The sequence below is a fragment of the Orcinus orca genome, chromosome 10, assembly GCF_937001465.1.
Source record: "Orcinus orca chromosome 10, mOrcOrc1.1, whole genome shotgun sequence".
NCBI lineage: Eukaryota > Metazoa > Chordata > Mammalia > Artiodactyla > Delphinidae > Orcinus > Orcinus orca.
The window spans coordinates 55,585,226-55,609,182 of NC_064568.1; the positions used below are offsets into that span (position 1 = coordinate 55,585,226).

Below are 23,957 nucleotides of genomic sequence, written 5' to 3' on the forward strand. Positions count from 1 at the left end.
GCTTATGAAGATTAGAAACAGATGGTCCAATGTAAGCCTCAAGCAGGCTGACATATAATGTAAAAGCCTGGGGCTTGCACTCAGAAGAGCTGGGCTTCAGTCCCAGTTCTGCTGCTATGTGACCTCAGGCAAGTCACTTAACCTGAGCCCACACTTTCTTAACAATAAATGAAGATCACATGAGATAGCATATGTAAGAGGTACTTTATAAAATGTAAAGCATTTTCAAATGTTGGTTATCAATGTCATAAATGATCAGAATATAAACATTTATCATTTAGTCTCTGCAGTCCAAGAAAATGAGACAGAAACTCTACCTATAATAGGGAGGAGTTGACTGAGTGTGTACTTTATGTCCAAAGGAATTCTACTATTAAGGAGTCCATTGTTATTTTTTTTTTTTTTTTTTTTGCGGTACGCGGGCCCCTCACTGTTGTGGCCTCTCCCGTCGCGGAGCACAGGCTCCGGACGCGCAGGCCCAGCGGCCATGGCTCACGGGCCTAGCCGCTCCGCGGCATGTGGGATCTTCCTGGACCGGGGCACGAACCCGTGTCCCCTGCATTGACAGGCAGACTCTCAACCACTGCGCCACCAGGGAAGCCCCATTGTTATTTTTATTTACTAATTTATCCAATGCTTATATAGTACTAAGTGTCAGGCACAGTCTGAAACACTTTACAACTTTTTTTACTTCCCAACAAGCTTACAAGGTAGGTACTATTATTATCCTCATTTTACACATAAAGAAACTGAGGCACTGAGTTTAGACATTGCCCAAGTTCATACAGCCAGTAAGTGATAGAGCTGGGATTCATACACAGGCAACCTGGCTCCAGAATTCACGGGCTCAATGACTATAAAATGATATTTCACAAAAAGGCATTCTGTTGCAAAAATCTCCAAGATGGTGTTATGAAGAGATTGTAGGTCATTATCATAAGAAATAAATTGTGTTGAAAATGATCGGAAACTACCATCTGGCATTTTCTGTATCAGGTCATAGTCACATTGCTTAGGAAAATTTTTTCTAGCATTATTAATCAGCCGTTAAAAACTTAAATCACCACTGGATATACGGTTAAAATGGTAAATTTTATGTTACATATATTTTAGCACAATTAAAAAATAAAAAACCTTCATTTTATTTATTGTGTACAGTTTAAAGTATTTTACATATTTTGATTTCAAGCTGTAGAATTTTTATTTTGCAAAACTGAATATATCATTAAGTCTGCAACAAGAAATTATTTCATTGTTCTGTAAAAGTATTAGTAATATATTGATGAAATAAAGCACAGGAAGCAAGTGAGCACTGGGTCAATAGATAATTTTTAAGGCCCGTGCTTATCTCCAGGGCTGCTGTCTCCCACAGCTCTGGCCAGGCTGCCTGCTCCACCTGGGGATGTTAAATAGAAGTGGGAGATGGGTTTAAATCAGCCATGTGCTCATTTGCTCTGAGCCTTAAAAAAGTCAGGATTGGCTTAAAGGATTTTAAGTAACAGTATGAACGGATATCAAGACCTGAGCCTAAATGAGAGTTAACATACTTGGCTGCTATTTTCTACTCCACATTTGCTTGTTTTTTAGGGAATATGTGTTTACGGGAAAACAAATGTCGTATTTATTACAGACAGATGCTTGGATTCTGTTTAAAAATAGAATCATACAAGCAGGTGGGAGAGCCAGGAGAAGAGGATGGTTAAATATATGATGTAATCAGTTCATATCCTGTGAGCTGAACAAAATGGTGAGGAAGTGGTAATTCTGGAATTTATTTTCAAAGTCAGTTCAATCTGCATTGTTTAGGGTTTTGCCTGAATCACAGACTGTTCCTGGTAATTGGTTAGAAGAAATTTTTTTTTTAAAGTGGAGAAATTAAAGAAAATAACAGTTAATATATCAATTGTACACTTTCAGTTATATGGCTCTGAGTTTTGGACTTCATCGTTCCCTAAAGGAAGAATGTACCAAAAAGTTACTCTGCAACTGTTTACTAATTTAAGAACCTCAACATAGAAGACTCATTATATAAGGAAGCCTTACTCATAAGGGATATGACCCTGAAGGCGATTTAGTGAGCCTTGTATTTTGGCTTAAATGATCTGACTCTGGTTTCTTTAACAGAAAATAAGCACTTCTAGAAAGTTGAGAAGGCTATATAAGGCTAAATGTTTCTAGGAAAGATTATTGTTGTTCCACTGAGGAGTCAATATGAGAAATCTAGCTGACTTAATACATTTTTCATGCATTTGATGATGGGAAAGGTAGCCACCTGTTCCTTCCTTTATCAACTGAGTAAAGTTGGTCATATTATTTGGATTTGGACTTTTAACTTCAATACAAGTTCAGATATCTAAATTCATAAAAGATTAAGTCGAGAGATGACAGAGGTAAATTCAAGAATTTATTTGGAGCAGCAAAGTCAGCATATATAAATCGAAATCGTAAGTAAATCGAAAAGACAGAAGAGAGATATGGAAAAAAACTGGTTTTATTCAGTTGCAAAGAACTTGAAAGATAATATTTCCTAGTCTCTTCCAAATTCCATCAAAGAAATTTAAAGTATCTTGAGGCATTGCTGATATTAGGGACTATTCATTCACCAAGTAGTCAGATTAAGAAGGCTCTAACCTATCTCCTACTTTCAAAAGGTCTTAGAACTTCTGCTTACACTAAACTAGAAAAGCACAGCAGCAATGGCCACTCAATTTCTGGGAGCAACGTATTGGCTGATTAAAAAAACACTAAAATCATGTCATTTTTCACATATAATCTTAGTCAAAAGAAAATATATTATTATCCACCTGATTGTTATTTTTTTTTTTTTGTACTCTCTCCTGTAGATGTGGGTTTCTAGGAAGAGGAAATAAGTAATGTAACTATATATTTCTCCTGTACTTCCAATGACAGTATGAACTATTACTATTATTATTAAGAGCCTACTATATGACAAGCACTGTGCTAAGTGCTTTACATGTATAATCTCAGTTAAACCTGTAACAACTCTATGAGGCATATACTATCATAACCTCCATTTTAAGATGAGGTGTGTGGGATTTGTAACAGGTAAGTGACTTCCCTCAGGTCAAATGTCTAGTAAGTAGTACAGCCAACCTTCAAACCCAAAAAACCTGGCTCTAAAGCCTACCTTTTTAAATCACTATGACAACTTCACTCTTTTCCTAATACATTACTACAAGTTTTCTTGGCAGATTATCCACAAATAGTTCACAGTTATAAAAACATGTTCTAATTCCCTTAAACTTTCTCCAGGCCAAAACTAAAGGATGCTTAGAAAACAAGCAAACAAAAAAATCTTAATCCAATAATACCAAAATTATAGCAAATTTTATACCAAATATGGAATTGGTATGATAAAAATTTGCTGAGAGGTTGGTAGCTATACAGATTATTTGCCAGCAGGAACATGGTACAAAAACACACATATATACATATGTACATTTTTTTTTTTGGCAAATGTGATTTTCCACTGAGAGCTGGCTCAATATATTTGTATCCAGTTTCACTTCATTACTCTAAGAGTGAAATGTTGCCTGATAATCTAGTTATAAGCTAATTTGCTAATCCTTATTATAGACTACATTCTTAGAATTTGGATCCTAATAAATCTTAGAAGAAAAACACTTGCTCAGATAGATGTTAATCCAGACACACTTGTCAAACGACTACTGCAAATGTAATATGAAAACATCAAGAATTCTGCTTGGTCACTAGTCCTCCTCCAAAGGGGAACATCAAGCAGTAAATAAAAAACAAGTCTACCAGAAACTGCCATCATTCAACATGTATATTAGAATTAAAAGGTGAAAATGTTCCTCATTTCAATGTGGAAAAACATTCAACAATAAATGAGACTATTGCTTATGTATACGTAAATTGGCAAGGTATAGGAGAGAAAAATTGGACCTCGGGGTTAGACATCCTGATTCTAATCATTGCCCCATCCCTTAGCAGCTGATTGACCTTGGGCTAGACATGAAGCCTGAATCACAGTTTCTTCCATATGTCAATAGTGGTAATGCCTATCTTCATGGGGTTGCTATGAGACTTTAAATATTATATTTATTATATTATATATACATATTATATATTATTGTGTTATATTATTATAAAAGGATCTACCCAATCCTTGGCCTGTAGCAGGGGGTTCAATTACATGATTGCTATTTATAGGCTTGTTTAGTTACTGGAGTTACTGCAGTGCATACTGACAATCAGAGCCCTTTGCTGGAGGATATTTACTGGACCAAATTTAGATTCAATGTATCATCAATGCTGGTAATTTCTATCATATGTTTATCATAATACAGAAAAGAAATCAACTTATTTGATAAATTACTACAGGTTGTGTTAGTTCTACTTACAGACTGGAAAAATTAAGAGTAATGTGATTTCAGTCGTTTGGCTGTATTCTGAAGAGTACTGAAGCTTCAGGAATGGTCCTGCTAAAGATAGAGGTTACAAAGAACTGTAACATCCTCTGTACTATCATTAGTGTATCTGTTAGGATAATCCTAGGGGCTTAAAGTGAGGCCTATATCTTCTTCATGTTGCAGATCTGTTATTTGTTGGCAGTGGAGGCCTTTGCTAAGAGTGATCAAGGGATCTGGGCTGAGAGAGTAGCAAACCAAAATTTCAATTATCAGTCACAGAGCCACAGAGAAAGAGAGAACTCTGGATGATGTTGCACTGGACACAGTCATATGCTCAGATATTCATCACTCACTCACAACTCATTGGTCTCACCCCACCTCAAGAGTATCAAATGTGCATCTCTACTTTATAACAGGAAGGCAGTAACCTGCAACATTTTGGTGAACAGTATCAATGACCACCCCAATTAGGAAGCAGAATTCTAGGAATTGCAGAGCTCAAGTTTAGCAATACAGCATTGTTCCTTTTTCATATCCCTGGAAAACAGAGGCAGCTCCATAATACAACGGGTAAATACCCAAATGACATCTGGTACCCAAAGAAATGCTTACACATCTCCAGGTATATCCTCCATACAGTAGTGAGCAGACTGTTAAAATACATAGACAAAAAAAATCCACTCACATCATGGACCAAAAGAAACCTAAATTTTACCACAGGAGCCTCCTAGCATCAGGGGTGAACTACTTACATTTTCTTGGCAGTATAAAGAACTAGAAAATTGTAGGCCAAGCGATCACTGGTTGGAGTACATAATTTATGTCCAATAAAAATTATAATGACTCTATATAACTTATAGATGATCAACTAAAACATGCTATACATATTACATTTAAATTATACATCAGCTTTATCAGCAATATCTATAAATTATGTACAATGTTCAATGACAAGATTGACTTTAAAGCTGTGTTCAGGGAAACTCTTACTTCTGGGTTAGACATGTGAACCTATGGCAGTCAGCATCATCTCCAGGCAAACCAGAGTGAAAGATTAACAAAGGAAATAGGAGAAAGGTGTCGTGAAACAGTGAGCCATGACCACAGTTACATTACTGCACTAGTAGAGATAAACCAACAAAAGTCTGATGCCTCAAGTTGAGAAAACTTAGTCAGTGGTTCTCTCTCTCTGGGATACAGATTCATTTGAGGGACTTAGAAATGCTGAGGCCTGGCCCTACTCCAAGAGCTTCTGATTTAATTGATCCAGTAGAGTACAGCCCAGGCATTGCTGTGTTTTAGTTGCTGTCATTGCTTTATAAAGCCTTCTAATGCAAAGCCAGGCTTAAGAAATACTAAACTAAGTCATGTAGTCTATCAAGCAAAGAAATAAACTTGCAAATAATGGATTCTGCAGACATGTACCTACTAAATATAAAAGAAACAACATTTGTGCTAACTGGGGAAAGAACTGTAGTCCATGCATCAACTCTTAAATAGCTATCTAGCACATGTTCACGTCTATTTTCTCTAAGTAATTACCAGAGTGACATGTATTTTGAATATATACCATAAGAGAATCAAGTTTCTTTAAAAGGGGAAGGGAATTTCAGCTATCTTTATACTACTGATTTTATAGTAAATGAAAAAATAAAATGTATGAGTAAACTAATATAAATTACAAATACAAAATCTAAATATTGCCTTCAACTTTTTTCTGAAGTATATCCCAATATATTGATGAGTAATTTTATTTACTGGGGAAAAGCTTATCACCTGTATATTCATATACATATTCATCCACAGTGACAGAGCTCTGTTGTACTGTCAACAAGAAAATTAATAAGTCACTGGTCCCATAAACATATCAATTTTTCAGTGACTACTAAAAAAAATAAAAGAAAGAAGACAAACTAGACAAACATGAACTAAAAGAGAAGACTTAACATTTTCAGAATCTAAAACTAAAAAATATTTTATTTTTTCATAAATGCATATAATGTCTTTCTAGAAGAGCTTATTTCTCTCTCACAGTAAAACACACACTGCAAAATATAGTCCACAGTCAGTGAAAACTCTGAAATATTATTTAATCATTTGTTAAACTAAGCTTACACAAATTAGGAGAAAGTAATGTTGAAATAATATATATGAAGTAAGATATAGTCAGCTTAAACAGTGAGAGCTGTATATGCCTATCATTCTGTGTCTACTTTTAGAAAAGGAGCTCAAACAGGTGCAATGTGCAACCATTCTCCATCTCTTCTACAAAAATCTTTAAGAAGGTCTACATTGTCTAATACACATTATTTATTTTTGTGTAAGTGATATTTTTATGGGGGCAGGGGTGTGAATTTAATATCTGGATCAACCTGGCACAGTGTAGAGACAGTATTTGAGGAAGTAGGAGCTCCAGTGCAGAGAGGACCATAACAGATTAAATTCCTGGGATGCCTAGGCAATTGAACTGCACGTTGGAGTCAATACTATCTCCATCTCCAGGGGATATAGTTTGATATTATTCATTTTCAAACAATTTCTCATAGGTACCATTTTTCTATCTTGGTTGTCAGTTGACCTCTTCACTTTCTGTTTCTTGACTTCTCATTGGGGCAATGAGCCTTTAATCATCTGTGAGTTTCCTTCTTGGCAAGCGGAGATTCTTAGATAGCCAGGAGTAGGGAATCGGAGCATAGCAGGGCAGCTGGGCATGTGCCAGCTGAATCTGAGGTAAAGGGGAACTAAAATTTCAGCCTTGAATGAAGAGACCCACAGAAGAAGGCATCCCTATTATATTAGCTCCAAGAGAGGAAGTGAAGAAAAAGATACAAACAAGAAGAGAGTAAGAGACACGAGCCTGTAGGTAGACACCATGAATGACAGTAGAGGAGAGAGCCTGTCCCAGAGCCTGTGGTCACCCAGTGAGTTATCCACCCAGAGCACTCAGCCAGCTGGGGGAGTAGGAGACAGAAGAGGTGGAACAAATGCTTTATTTTTCTCTGTTCTCATTCTTGCTTTAGGAACCTATTTAATTTAAGCAGCCCTGAATTCATGGTCTTTGCTTGTTTCAATGCTTTCAGAAGGTTAAAACCTTATGGCTCCTGATTCTTGAGTTTAGTTTTGTTTTGCATCAGATTTTTTCCTTGTCCCAGGGATTAATGGTATGCTCAGTGGAATCAGACTATTCAAATTTATCCTGACAGAACTCAAATCCTGAGAGTAACATTACTTCAGACAAAAATACACTTTGATTTTTTATGTATGTTTAAATACAATTTCTTAAGAATGCCCTGCTCTTTATCACACTGTCAAATATTTAAGATTCTAATTTCTGCCTCATGAGAAGCTAGGTTTCCCTATCTTTTAGAAAAGGGGAGGGGCACATAAGGAAGAACACTCCTTCCTATCTTCTGTGGTTGCCATCAGAAGTGCCCAGGGACACATCTGAAATGTCTGAGCAGAGAAGGTGCCTCATACTAAAATGACTGGCTCACAATTACCATGAAATGAATGTATGTGATGTTATTCCATACTTAAATATTTCTACTGAAACAGCCTTCCCTTCCAGCTGCTTTCAAGCTGAATGGAACAAAGGTACTGTTTATGCCAGAGAAAAAGTAGAAGTCCATCTGCAAGTACCTCAGATTTCCACAGATTTCCTTATACTGTGGATTAAATGGCATGCCTTAAATGTACATACATGTATATGTATATTTGAATATATATATACTTCTCACTCTAAAATAGGAACCATCCAAATTGAGTCAAAGGCATTCACATTTCTGACATCTACTTTTTAATCAGATTTCTAATGAAAGCATGGTTTGCAGATGAAAAGTTTCAATATTAGAATACAGATACGGATAACTGAATTAATTTATAACGATTAAACCAAACCCATGAAAACAGGTCCAATTCACTTACTCTCATCAACTTGAGAATTGAGTCTATTCATTAATTGTAGTGTGTGATTTAAAGTTTAAAAAGAATCAAAAAATACTGAAGGAGTTAGTATAATGAAATACTGTTTGAAATTTGAAAAATCTGGTTGCATTCCATAATTAATCTTCCCTGTGAGCTAGGGCTATAACTTAGAATCTTCTCAAGAGAATTAAAAAATTACCAAATGATGGAATCGTAAATCTGTTTCAAAAGGCAATTATGGAGAGTCCTCAGTTGATTTACACTATATTGCCATTAGAGAAATAAAATTTAAAACTACCTCGTGGCTATTTTTATATCCATATTTCCTTTGAAAAAGCTGCTTTAAAAATACAAATATTTGAGTTTAAACAAATAGTACATACTATTTTGTTTATATAATATAAAAGTAAAAAATTATATCTCTTTTAGGATCTGAGACAAAATGGCCATAATTAAAAACAAGTGCAAGAGGAACAAAGTTTTGATGTTACTGTACCTACCTTTAATGTGATACTATAATGTCCAACAAACGCTGCATCTATCCATGATCTTGAATGGGGATCACCCAGGAATTCTACGTGATACTGTTCAACATTTCCATCCAGGTCATAGGTCACATATTTCCCTTTAAAAGGATCAGGGCAAAGTATCCCTGGCCAACTTTCAAAAGAAAATATTTTTATTATTTTGATGCTTTAAAAAAGGTAGACATTAATATATCTGTCACAATCACCTGTCAAACTTTGCCCTTTGAATTTTAATAACTTCTTTACAAATTTTAAACATAGTCATATTTGTATCTTTTAAAAGTAGGATATTCAATTAATGCAAGTGATCATTTGTATCTTTGTAGATATAGAAAGCTTTGAAACAGTCACATACTCAAGACATTCATAAGATATGAGGAGAAAGAATCATAAGACAAAAGAATGGTTTCCAGGGTCTGTAAGAGACATTTAGGCACTGCTAATAGGAAAGATAAGAGAAAAAAAGAGTCATCAGATTCATGGCAGGCTTGAATCAACTCTCACCAATCAGAATGATTAACTACTAAAATGTTAACTCACTGACAGGGCTTCTGATGGGGTAGGAGAGAGCTAGCGATTCATGAGCCAGGACTGCCAAAGTGGTTTGGGCTGTTCTGACACTGAACTTTGTAACAACTGTGAGAAAAGTAGAAATAGAGTCAGCAGTTCTGTGTTATCCCTCCCCCACCACATCTGTTCCACTGGCAGTGACCAAATAGCTAAAAATCCTCAGTACTGCAAATAAGGTTTATTCTTTACTAAAAATAAATCTTAGGGGAATGTACAGCAGAAATCTGACTGAATTTTACAGATCAAGATCCAAAATATGCATATCTAATATACCCAAGCATTCAAAAATCTGTACAATTATCAAGTTCTATCATTTATAATATTATAATTATCTGTACAATTATCAAGTTCAATTATCTGTACAATTAACGAGTTCAGTTTGCAGTACCACAGAGTGAAAAAGGTAGAGAAGTTCAAATTAGAAGATCCAGGCTCTAGTTCTGCCTTCTACCAGACAGGAGGCCTCAAGCAGGTAACTAGGCCTCACTATAACTCTGGTTCCTCACTGCGCTGTTTCAAAGTTCAAACAAACATGTGCTTTACACATTTTTGGTTTCTGGCAAATTAAAATGGTATAAAGCGCCATCATTATGGACTGAATTATGTGATCCCACCAACCCGCATTCGTATGTCGAAGTCCTGACCGCAAGTACCTCAGAATGTGACTGTATTTGGAGAGGGGGTCTTTAAGGAAGTAACTAAGTTAAAAGGTGAGCCCCAATCCAACATGATTAGTTTCCTTATAAAAAGAGAAGATTAGGACCCAGACACACACAGAGGGAAGACCATGAGAAGACACAAAAAGAGAGACCCACCTACAAGCCAAGGAGAGGCCTGAGAAGAAATCAACCCTCTGACACCCTGACCTCAGAATTTTAGCCCCCAGAACCGTGGGAAAATAAGGGCTAGAGAAATTAAAAAATTGAGTCAGACAAGCTTTAAGCCAAAGAAGAATTGGAAATGATAATGGAAAGTCAAGTGAAAGTTCAGGACCTAAATGAAGAGGACCATCTGGTTGTTATCAGGCTCATGTCACGGTATCTTACTGCTATTTGGTGACTCTTACTGGGCTGTGCTTAAGAGTTAAACTTGAGTGCAGTTTATCTTTTAAATCTACAATGGAAATCTACATTGCTGAGGGAACACACTCAAAAGAAGGGGGCTTCAACAGGCAAATGAATGACTAAGAATGAGTGGTAGCTGCAATGGAGACCCTCAACTTATCAGAAGTCAAGGAACAAGTGGGTCCTTCAATATGATCAATAGCTATTTTAAAAACAACCAAACTATGACTGTTACATTATATTTGTTTAAACTCTTTATAAAAGGTAAGGGGCTCATGTTTAATACTAGGTGATTTGCACTTCACAGCAATTTTAATATGGATTACTGTCAACCCAATACCAATTTATGAGCAGTACCTACTCCATTCAGTGTAAAACAGTCTCACAAAATGGATTTCTGATATTTAACACATGAAAGAAAGATTCTGCAGTTATTATGTGTAAGATGAGCTGCTACTTTTCTGACACAAATTCTGATACAACTATTTTTTAAGTGGAACCTATTGGGTCCCAGAGTATTCAATTTAAATTATTACTCAATAAAATATAAACAAAAAGAGATGACTCCTAAAAAGAATTAGATATCAAAAAAAGAAAAAAGCTTCGGTTCATTATTTAAAACATATTTTATTACAGAAAGTATTGCATACTGATTTAAAGATGAATTATGAAAAGTATTATGAAATGTCCAAATAACTGGGGTACTTTCAGGTGGTGCAAAGGAATTGTCTGACTCCTAGTCTATACATATCAGCTAAAACAGAATGTACCAAACTACAGGAAAAGCTGAGCAGAGGCAATACATCATGTAGAAAACATGATTACTTCTCTCCAGCTGCTCCATCCATCATCATCTCTGACTTCCTGTGATTGAAGAAAGAAGTTGATGTCCATTTTTTGCCCTCACTCTAACCTCAATTTGAGTTCCCAAACTGTCAATGATGATAGTGCATTGTGCATTTCTACTTCCTGATTTTTCACTTTCATATTGAGGAGAAATTCTGAGTGTTGTGTGGGGGCTTAAAGGTGGAGAGGGACAGTAAGAATAGGCCACCCAATGGAAGGGTGTCAGAATTACAAGGAAAGTGTATGGTCAATCTCAGAACCTGTGGGTGGTGGAAGGTAAAATGTACAAACACAACAAGGTCAAATAGACATCAGGTGTTGAAATCCACTTGCAGGAGGAAATGGAAATTTTGGCAGGACAAGAAACTTCAAAGGAAAGTGAAAATACATTACAAAGAAACTGATGTCTTACACATTCCTTATCCAGCGGAAATGATCTTTAATGAGTTGGCTACTGCCTTCAATAAGTTGAAGCTTAAGCATGATAACAGCTGCCATGTATTTATACCGAATGAGAAGAAATATATAACTTTTATTTTCAAACTGCGGTCTGGATGTTTAAGAAGATAGCACATTTACTTGGGCCTCATTCTTAATCTGTGGGAAACAAAATGGATGAGTTGGAATCATCACTAACTTAATGTCATACTTTCCAAGAAATCTCTTTGTTATACCTAACTGCAGGGACCGTTGGGAAGAGGAAATTTCTCACCCACACACATATAAATCCATAAGCAAAAGTATGCAAATGAGAAATAATCTAGTAGAAACCACAATTTATAAATGTATATACTATATCTAAAAAGTATCACTGGATTGGTTTGTTAACTTAAAGGAATATTTGATTACTAAACTGTTTAGACTACAGTATTTAGAATGCAAATATATTTTCTATAAATTAATTTTCATACTTACGAGAAATCATTGTAAAATGTCTGGTAAATATGCCTAGTTTCTGCTTGATACTGTATTTGCCTATACTAAGTGAGAGATGCACTGCTAATTTTTACTTTTAATTTCTTTGCTCTTTCTAGCTAAATACAATGTATTTGATCAATCTTTAAAAATCAAGACTTCTTAAACATTATAGAGATAGTTTTTCTCTTCCTAGTAATGCAGACAGCCCCACCCTCAAGCTCACATAGGCACTACTCAAAGGCAAGAGGCTACATAAGTATTTTATAAGTATGTAGGTGTGTGCTATCTTATAATGTGGTGATAAATATAACTATTTTAATTTGATTTTCCATGGAGCTTGACCATAGACAAAGAAAATGATAGTCTCTTAACTATTATTTATTTTTATTATATAAAGATTAAGCAGGCATTTCTTGACTCTGTATCGGTCTCTCTTTAGCTTTTCAGCTTTATTGGAAAGTATGAACTCTTCTGAGAGTTCTGAGAAAGAATAACTCTGAGATGTTGATAAGATTGAATTTCTGAACCTTCAAAAGCTACGTATAAGGACATGGGCTAATAAGAATTGACCCAGATAATGCTACACTGTTAAGCGTCTCTGTAGCCAGCTGACTGATCCTCCCACTTGAAATTTCAGGGTCTATAACATTTCTTAATTAAGAACTGATGTTTGGCTGCTTTTAGTAGGCTAATTCAGCTTTATATTCTACTACTGCAATTTATCTTGTTATCATCTTTCTATTGTATTTGTGGAACTGAATAAGCAATACAGCAACAGATTTGAGTTTCTTAACCTAAATTTTAAGTCTGTGCTCATGTGTACTTAGTTTATAAAAAGAAATATATGTGACTACATGCCAAATGCAATCTACTCTTTCCAAACAACAAGAAGGTAGTTACAGCTGTATTCTGCAGCATTTTGACGGTCCTAATCATAGATTGGAGGTAATTTAGGGACTAGAGTAAAACATGCTTCATTCGTATTTCAAATCCTAACCCTCAGCTACAAGTACAAACCTGCAAAAGAAATTCCTAATCAAATTTCTAACATAATATTTCAGACATAGTGACAAGATTCAAAACCATTTCTTGAATGAGAGTTATTGAAACTTCAGAATTTCCAGTAGAAAATACAAATGCTCTGCTTTCAAAATGTTAGAGATATGAAAAATGACAATGAGACTACAAATACCTTCATAAGTAACTTCAAAAATGAGTGTTCATATACATAACCATCTAGTTCCTCTTCATGCCCATCCTAGTTACACAGAAGTCAATTAATATATATATCTCTTTACAACATTTCATATTTGATCCTTAGAAAAACTCTCAGTAACAAAAGGTTACTCAGAGCTGATGTGTAACATTCCAAATCTCTCAGAGATATGGAAATCTCTCTGAGGTAGATATTAAGTGTATTGGTTGAATCTCTCTGCAAAGATATTAAGTGTATTGGTTTGCTAAGGTTGCCATAGGAAAATACCAGAGACTGGGTGGCTTAAACAACAGGAACTTATTTTCTCACAGTTTTAAAGGCTAGAAGTCCAAGATCAAGGTCAGCAGGTCTGGTTTCTCTTGAGGTCTCTCCCTGGCCAGCAGACTGCTGCCCTCGTGCTCTGTCTTCGCATGGTCTTTACTCTGTGCACATGCACCTCTGGTGTCTCTCTGTGTATCCAAATTTTCTCTTCTTATAAGAACACCAGTCAGATTGGATTAGGGCTCACTCTAAGGGCCTCTTTTAACTTAATCACCTCTTTAAAGGCCCTTAGTCCAAATACAGTCACATTCTGAGGTTAGAGTTTTAACTTATGACCTTTGGGGGAACACAATTCAGCCCACAACGGTAAGTGACAGAGCAAGAGCACGAATCTAGGTACTGACTTGAAGGCCTCTCACGTGTGTTCTGTGTGTGTGTTACATGAGCCCATCACAGTCTCCCAATGAAAGCAAACGTCTGATATTTTTCATGGAGAATAGTTGAATATAAATGAAAACAAGATGACAGGAGAAAAGGAAGAGGAGGGAGAGGCCCTTCAAGATGGCAGAGGAGTAAGACGTGGAGATCAATTTCCTCCCCACAAATACATCAGAAATACATCTACACGTGGAACAACTCCTACAGAACACCTACTGACGCTGGCAGAAGACCTCAGACCTCCCAAAAGGCAAGAAAATCCCCACGTACCTGGGTAGGGCAAAAGAAAAAACAAAGACAAAAGAAATGGAACGGGACCTGCACCAGTGGGAGGGAGCTGTGAAGAAGGAAAAGTTTCTACACACTAGGAAGCTCCTTCACTGGTGGAGACAGGGGCTGGGGGTGGGGGGGGCGGCGGGGAAGCTTCAGAGCCAAACAGGAAAGCACAGCAACAGGGGTGCAGAGGGCAAAGCGGAGAGATTCCCGCACAGAGGACCGGCACTCACCAGCCCGAGAGGTTGTCTGCTCACCCCCCGAGGCGGGTGGGGGCTGGGAGCTGAGGCTCGGGTTTCTGTGGGATCGCAGAGAGAAGACTGGGGTTGGTGGCGTGAACACAGCCTGAAGGGGGCTAGAGTGCCACAGCTAGCCAGGAGGTAGTGCTGGAAAAAGTCTGGGCCTTCCTAAGAGGCAAGAGACGACTGTTTCGGGGTGCGCGAGGAGAGGGGATACAGAACACCGCCTAAACGAGCTTCAGAGAAGGGCGCCTGCCGCAGCTATCAGTGCAGACACCAGAGACGGAAATGAAACGCTAACACTGCTGCTGCAGCCACCAAGAAGCCTGTGTGCAAGCATAGGTCACTATCCACACCTCCCCTCCCAGGAGCATGTGCAGCCCGCCACTGCCAGGGTCCTGTGATCCAGGGACAGCTTCCCCAGGGGAACACACGGCACACCTCAGGCTGTTACAACGTTACCCCAGCCTCTGCCAGTGCAGGCTCACCCCGCATTCCATACCCTCCCTTCCCCTGGCCTGAGTGAGCCAGTGCCCCTTAAACAGCCACTCCTCTAACCCCATCCTGTCTGGGTGAAGAACAGATGCCAGAGGGCGACCTACACACAGAGGCAGGGCCAAATCCAAAGCTGAATACCAGGAGCTGTGCAAACAAAGAAGAGAAAGGGAAGTTTCTCCATGCAGTCACAGGAGCAGCAGATTAAATTTCCAAAATCAACTTGATGAACCCTGCATCTGTGGAATACCTGAATAGACAGCAAATCATCCCAAAATTGAGGCTGTGGACTTTGGGAGCAACTGTGGACTTGGGGTTTGCTGTATGTGACTGATAAGTTTCTGAAATTTATGTATATCTTAGTATAGTTTTTAGCACTTGTTATCATTGGTGGATTTGTTTATTGCTTTGGTTGCCCTCCTCTTTTTTATTTATTACATTTTTATGTTTTTCTTTTAATAATATTGTTTTTATTTTTTACTTTAATAACTTATTTATTGTATTTTACTTTACTTTTTTCTTTCTTTCTTTTTTTTTCTCCCTTTTCTTCTGAGCCATGTGGCTGACAGGGTCTTGGTGCTCCAGCTGGGTGTCAGTACTGAGCCTCTGAGGTGGGAAAGCTGAGTTCAGTACACTGGACCACTGGAGACCTCCTGGTTCCATGTAATATCAATCGGTGAGAGCTCTCCCAGAGATCTCAGTCTCAATGCTAAGACCCAGCTCCACTCAACGACCAGCAAGCTCCAGTGCTGAACGGCCCATGCCAAACAACTAACAAGACAGGAACACAACCCCACTCATTAGCAGAGAGGCTGCCTAAAATCATACTAAGTCCACAGACACCCCAAAACACACAATCGGATGCGAACCTGCCCTCCAGAAAGAAAAGATCCAGCCTCAACCACCAGAACACAGGCACCAGTCCCCTCAACCAGGAAGCCTACACGACCCAGTGAACCAACTTTACCCACTGGGGGCAGACACCAAAAACAATGGGAACTATGAACCTGCAGGCTGCGAAAAGGAGACACCAAACACAGTAAGTTAAGCAAAATGAGAAGACAGAGAAATACGCAGCAGATGAAGGAGCAAAGTAAAATCCCATCAGACCAAAGAAATGGAAAGGAAATAGCTACATAAAAAAGAATTCAGGGCTTCCCTGGTGGCGCAGTGCCCCGGTCTGGGAAGATCCCACATGCCGCGTAGCGGCTAGGCCCGTGAGCCATGGCCGCTGAGACTGCGCATCCAGAGCCTGTGCTCTGCAACGGGAGAGGCCACAACAGTGAGAGGCCCACGTACCGCAAAAAAAAAAAAAAAAAAAAAAAAAAAAAGAATTCAGAGTAATGATAGTAAAGATGATCCAAAATCTTGGAAATAGAATGGAGAAAATACATGAAACGTTTAACAAAGACCTAGAAGCACTAAAAAGCAAATAAACAATGATGAAGAACACATTAAATGAAATTAAAAATTCTTTACAATGAATCAATAGCAGCATAACTGATATGTGACCTGGAAGATAAAATAGTGGAAATAACTATTGCAGAGCAGGCTAAAGAAAAAAGAATGAGAAGAATTGAGGACAGTCTCAGAGACATCTGGGACAACATTAAACACATCAACATTCAAATTATAGGGGTCCAGGAAGAAGAAGAAAAAAGAAAGGGACTGAGAAAATATTTGAAGAGGTTATCGTTCAAAATTTCCCTAGTATGGGAAAGAATATAGTCAATAAAGTCCAGGAAGCGCCGAGAGTCCCATACAGGATAAATCCAAGGAGAAACATGCCAAGACACATATTAATCAAACCATCAAAAATTAAATACAAAGAAAAAATATTTAAAGCAGCAAGGGAAAAGCAACGAATAACATACAAGGGACTCGCCATAAGGTTAACAGCTGATCTTTCAGCAGAAACTCTGCAAGCCAGAAGGGAGTGGCATGACATATCTAAAGTGATGAAAGAGAAAAACCTACAACCAAGATTACTCTACTCAGCATGGATGTCATTCAGATTCGACGGAGAAATTAAAAACTATACAAACAAGCAAAAGCTAAGAGAATTCAGCACCACCAAACCAGCTTTACAACAAATGCTAAAGGAACTTCTCTAGGCAGGAAAGAAAAGAGAAGGAAAACACCTACAATAACAAGCCCAAAACAATTAAGAATATGGTTATAGGAACATGCATATTGATAATTACCTTAAATGTAAATAGATGAAATGTTCCAACCAAAAGGTACAGACTGGCTGAATGGATACAAAAAAAAGACCCGTATATATGCTGTCTACAAGAGATCCACTTCAGACCTAGGGACACATACAGACTGAAAGTGAGAGGATGGAAAAAGATATTCCACGCAAATGGAAATCAAATTAAAGCTGGAGGAGCAACTCTCATATCAGAAAAAACAGACTTTAAAATAAAGACTATTACAAGAGACAAAGAAGGACACTATATAATGATCAAGGGTTCAATCCAAGAAGAAGATGTAACAAGTGTAAATATTTATGAACTGAAAATAGGAGCACCTCAATACCTAAGGCAAATCCTAATAGCCATAAAAGGGGAAATTGACAGTAAGACAATGATAGTAGGGGACTTTAACACCTCACCTTCACCAATAGACAGATCATCCAAAATGAAAATAAATAAGGAAACACAAGCTTTAAGTGATACATTAAAAAAGATGGACTTAACTGAACATTCAATCCAAAACAACAAAATAATCTTTCTTTTCAAGTGCTCATGGAACATTCTTCAGGACAGATCATATCTTGGGCCACATATCAAGCCTTGGTAAATTTAAGAAAATTGAAATTGTATCAAGTATCTCTTCTGACCAAAATGCTATGAGACTAGAAGTCAATTACGGAAAAAAAAAAAAGTAAAACATACAAACACATGGAAGCTAAACAATATGCTATTAAATAACTAAGAGATCACTGAAGAAATCAAAGAGGAAAGCAAAAAATACCCAGAAACAAATGACAATGAAAACAAGATGACCTAAAACCTATGGGATGCAGCAAAAGCAGTTCTAAGAAGCAGGTTTATAGCAACAGAATCCTGCCTCAAAAAACAAAAAACATCTCAAATAAACAACTTAACTTTACACCTAAAGCAGTTAGAGGAAAAAGAACAGAAAACCCCCAAAGTTAGCAGAAGGAGAAAAATCATAAAGATCAGATCAGAAATAAATGAAAAAGAAATGAAGGAAACGATAGCAAAGATCAATAAAACTAAAAGCGGTTCTTTGAGAAGATAAACAAAATTGATAAACCATTAGCCAGACTCATCAAGAAAAAAAGGGAGAAGACTGAAATCAACAGAATTAGAAATGAAAAAGGAGAAGTAACAACTGACACTGCAGAAATACAAAGGATCGTAAGAGATTACTACAAGCAACAATATGCCAAAAATAGACAACCAGGAAGAAACGGACAAATTCTTAGAAAAGCATAACCTTCTGAGACTGAACCAGGAAGAAACAGAAAATATAAACAGACCAATCAAAAGCACTAAAATTGAGACTGTGATTAAAAATCGTCCAACAAACAAAAGCCCAGGACCAGATGGCTTCCCAAGCGAAATCTATCAAACATTTAGAGAAGAGCTAACACTGATCCTTCTCAAACTCTTCCAAAATATAGCAGTGGGAGAAACACTCCCAAACTCATTCTCTGAGGCCACCATCACCCTGATACCAAAACCAGACAAAGGTGTCACTAAAAAAGAAAACACAGGCCAATATCACTGATGAGCATACATGCAAAAATTCTCAACACAATACTAGCAAACAGATTCCAACAGCACATTAAAAGGATCATACAGCATGATCAAGTGGGGTTTATCCCAGGAATGCAAGGATTCTTCAATATACACAAACCAATCAATGTGATACACCATGTTAACAAACTGAAGAACAAAAACCGTATGAAACACTCAATAGATGCTGAAAAAGCTTCAACAAAAGCTTACACCTATTTATGATAAAAACCCTCCAGAAAGTAGGAATATAGGGGACTTACCTCAACCTAATAAAGGCCATATATGACAAACCCACAGCCAACATCATTCTCAATGGTGAAAAACAGAAACCATATCCACTACGATAAGGAACAGTACAAGGTGGCCCACTCTCACCACTCTTATTCAACATAGTTTTGGAAGTTTTAGCCGCAGCAATCAGAGAAGAAAAAGAAATAAAAGGAATCCAAGTCGGAAAAGAAGAAGTAAAGCTGTCACTGTGTGCAAATGACATGATACTATACATAGATAATCCTAAAGATGCTAGCAGAAAACTACTAGAGCTAATCAATGAATCTGGTAAAGTAGCAGGATACAAATTGATGCACAGAGATCTCTAACATTCCTGTACACTAATGATGAAAAATCTGAAAGAGAAATTAAGGAAACACTACTTTTTACCACTGTAACAGAAAGAATAAAATACCTAGGAATAAACCTACCTAAGGAGACAAAAGACCTGTATACAAAAAATTATAAGGCACTGATGAAAGAAATTAAAGATGATACAAACAGATGCAGAGATATACCATGTACTTGGATTGGAAGAATCCATACTGTGAAAATGACTATACTACCCAAAGCAATCTACAGATTCAATGCAATTCCTATCAACCTACCAATGGCATTTTTCACAGAACTAGAACAGAAAATTTCACAATTTATATGGAAACAGAAAAAACCCCAAATAGCCAAAGCAATCTTGAGAAAGAAAAACAGAGCTGGAGGAATCAGGCTTCCTAACTTCAGACTATACTACAAAGCTACAGTAATCAAGACAGTATGGTACTGGCACAAAAACAGAAATATAGATCCATGGAACAGGATAGAAAGCCCAGAGATAAACCCATGCACATATGGTCACCTTATGTTTGAGACAGGAGGCAAGAATATACAATGGAGAAAAGACAGTGCTTTCAATAACGGTGCTGGAAAAACTGGACAGCTACATGTAAAAGAATGAAAATAGAACACTCCCTAACACCATACACAAAAATAAACTCTAAATGTATTAAAGACATAAATGTAAGGCTAAACACTATAAAACTCTTAGAGGAAAACATAGGAAGAACACACTTTGACATAAATCACAGCAACATCAGTTTTGACCCACCTCCTAAAGAAATGGAAATAAAAAACAAACGGGACCTTATGAGACTTAAAAGCTTTTGCACTGCAAAGGAAACCATAAACAAGATGAAAAGACAATCCTCAGAATGGGAGAAAATATTTGCAAATGAAGCAACTGACAAAGGATTAATCTCCAAAATTTACAAGCAGCTCATCCAGCTCAATATCAAAAAAACAAACAACCCAATACAAAAATGGGCAGAAGACCTAAATAGACATTTCTCTGAAAAAGACATACAGATGGCCGAGAAGCACATGAAAAGCTGCTCAACATCACTAATTATTAGAGAAATGCAAATCAAAACTACAATGATATATCACCTCACAGCAGTTAGAATGGGCATCATCAGAAAATCTACAAACAACAATAGCTGGAGAGGGTGTGGAGAAAAGGGAACCCTCTTGCACTGTTGGTAGGAATGTAAATTGATCCAGCCACTATGGAGGTTCCTTCAAAAACTAAAAATAGAAGTACCATACGACCCAGCAATCCCAGTACTGGGCATATACCGAGGAAACCATAATTCAAAAAGAGTCATATATGATGTTCACTGAAGCACTATTTACAATAGGCAAGACATGGAAGCAACCTAAGTGTCTACTGACAGATGAATGGATAAAGAAGATGTGGCACATATATACAATGAAATATTACTCAGCCATAAAAAGAAACAAAATTGAGTTATCTGTAGTGAGGTGGATGGACCTAGAGCCTGTCATACAGAGTGAAGTAAGTCAGAAAGAGAAAAACAAATATCGCATGCTAACACATATATACGGAATCTAAAAAAAAAATGGTTCTGAACAATCTAAGGGCAGGACAGGAATAAAGATGCAGACATAGAGAATGGACTTGAGGACATGGGGAGGGGAAAGGGTAAGCTAAGAAGAAGTGAGAGAGTGGCACTGACATATATACACTACCAAATATAAAATAGATAGCTAGTGGGAAGCAGCCGCACAGCACAGGGAGATCACCCTGGTGCTTTGTTAGCACCTAGAGGGGTGGGATATGGAGGGTGGGAGGGAGACGCGAGAGGGAGCACATATGGGGATATATGTATACATAGAGCTGATTTACTTTGTTATATAGCAGAAACTAACACAACATTGTAAAGCAATTATACTCCAGTAAAGATGTTTTAAAAAATTGCAAATTAAAAAAAATAAAAAGAAAGGCAGCAAAACTCATGAAAGAAATTATAAAGTTTTCAATAAAGACTAAACTGGAAGGATCACAGAAAAAATAAGTTCAATTTGTAACTCCTTCAGAAAAATAAAAGATAGAAAGGGAAAAATATTTAAATTAAAAAAATGAAAAGATGATAACATTGGAAGAAAAAAGTAATACCAAATCTAACCACAGAAGATTCACTATCAGTACTACAGAAGTCCCAAAATAAAATCAAAGCAATGCAACTGAATAAACTGCTTAAAATTTTAAAAAAACCTTATTGAAATAAAAAGATTTGAAACCATACACTGAAAAGGCAGATTGCATACTTGGGAAATAAACTCAGAACAGGAAAACCTAAGCCATACAGCAGTAAATATACAAATACCTAAAGAAAAAGAAAAAAATCTTTTAGGCATCTAGGCAACAGTTACAGAATATAAATGTTTTTCAGGATAGGTCATGCTGTGCCATAAATCAAGATTCAATGAAACAGACTACAACAGTTAAATTAGGAATCAATACAAATAAGACATTTTTAGAATCCTGCATATTTTATAATTTAAAAACACATTTCTAATAACTCATTTCAAAGAAGAAATCACAAACTGAATAGTAATAAAATACAACATATTAAAATTTGTGAGATATAACTGAAGTAGTACTTAATAAGAGAAATTTATAGCTTTAATCACTCATACAAGGAGGGAAACAGATATGAGTCAGTTATCTAAGTTTCCAGTTTAAGAAACTAGAAAAAGAAGACTTAAACCCAAAGAAGTCAGGGAAAGAATAACAATGAGATCAAAATATAATAAATAAGAAGTTAGACAACAATAGGGAAGAAGTTGATTCTTTGAAAAGTTTTGAAAGTCAATAAACTTAGCAAGACTATACCTCAATAGTTTACTATAAAACAGCAACAAAAATCTTACCTTGGCCAATTCTGTAATTTTACCAAAACCAGGCTTCCAAGAGGGAGCTGTGAATAGACGATCTTAAATCCACTTTGATGAAGCTGAGACTCTTCAGGAAAGTCTTCTTCAGAAACAGAGCACTTATTGTACCTTAAGTCAGAGTTCATGAAGCAGTACCATGATTCATTGTGATCAACTTTGGCTGCATCCTCACTTGACAACAATCTCCATTTCAAACAACTTTCATTCTCACACTGAACCCACACTTTGTTTACATAAATGTTGTTTTCCACTGAGGAATCCATTGCCATATTACAATATTCTGCTATCATCTTACTATTCAATTTTCCTTTTTCCATAAATGCATTTAATCTGGAAAATAAATAACAGGAAAATAAAAGAATAAGATTTCAGGGTATAAGGAGAGAAAGTTAAAGCCAAAATCCGAGAAGTGGCTCTTTTATAACTTTTTTGCCCACCTCCTCTCTGTACATGCTGAACATGTTACGTTTCCACCTACCCAGAAACAAAGGAACAAAACAGAAGCATCAATCACTCTGGTCATAAAATGCTCCAAAATTAAAAATAAGAAAAGTATGATGGAGCAGAAGTGGAGTAGAGGTTTACTCTAATATCTATTCTATTACCAGTTAGTACATATCCAGTACTTTTGCCATAATAACAGCTAAGCCTTATTCAGTGCTGACTATGAGCCAAATACTATTCTAAGTGCCTTATGCACACAGCTTATACAGTCTTCCCAACAACCTCAGTATGAGCACTTTTAGAGAGAAAAGAAAAGCTTAGAAAAGTATAGTAATTTATTTAAAGTCCCAGAGGTACTATGTGACAGAGTTGGGATTTAAATGCAGGCAGTTTTCTCCCTAATTGTGTGGTCTTATCCACTAGGCAGTACTGCCTCTTGGGTATATGGTGGACATAGTGTGACTTGATCCCCTTTTCTAATTCTGAGGAAAACCAAAGGTAGCAAAATATTTCACCATGTGAAAATTTGAAATTTATTTAAAAAAAATTAAAGGATTCTTTTGCTTATATAGCTTTGCCTTTTATCCATTATTAATTCAAGTGATTTGAAAAAAATTTCTCAGAGGTTTTTTATTATGAAAATTTTAAACATATAAAACGTTAGAATTATATGAGTTAGCCCCTGACTTCTAGCAAAAATAATAATAGTTACGTGTTTACTAAAAAATAAGTAATATAGCTGAAATACAAGAAAAACTATCAGCAACTTTTTTTTTTTGCGGTATGTGGGCCTCTCACTGTTGTGGCCTCTCCCATTGTGGAGCACAGGCTCCGGACGTGCAGGCTCAGCAGCCATGGCTCACGGGCCCAGCCTCTCTGCGGCATGTGGGATCTTCCCGGACAGGGGCACGAACCCGTGTCCCCTGCATCGGCAGGTGGACTCTCAACCACTGCGCCACCAGGGAAGCCCTCAGCAACTTATTTTGTAATACAAAACCTATTTTTTAAAAAAAGACTTACATATACCATATTAATAAATTAGTAGAACAACCA

The 23,957-nt window shown here is 36.9% G+C and overlaps 1 protein-coding gene across 6 annotated transcripts in view; it reads right to left on the bottom strand.

Annotated features, from left to right (window-relative positions):
* The window catches only part of ZCWPW2 (zinc finger CW-type and PWWP domain containing 2), a 139,785-nt gene that overhangs the window by 63,428 nt on the left and 52,400 nt on the right, over window positions 1-23,957 (bottom strand). For all 6 annotated transcript variants that reach the window (XM_033405450.2, XM_049715950.1, XM_049715951.1 and 3 more), the window contains 2 exons: window positions 22,437-22,790; window positions 8,819-8,978 (listed from right to left, as the gene is read on the bottom strand). In XM_033405450.2, the coding sequence (XP_033261341.1) occupies window positions 8,819-8,978; window positions 22,437-22,777 (501 nt within the window). In that variant the 5' untranslated portion in view covers window positions 22,778-22,790. Of the gene's footprint in view, window positions 1-8,818; window positions 8,979-22,436; window positions 22,791-23,957 lie in introns of those variants that run through there.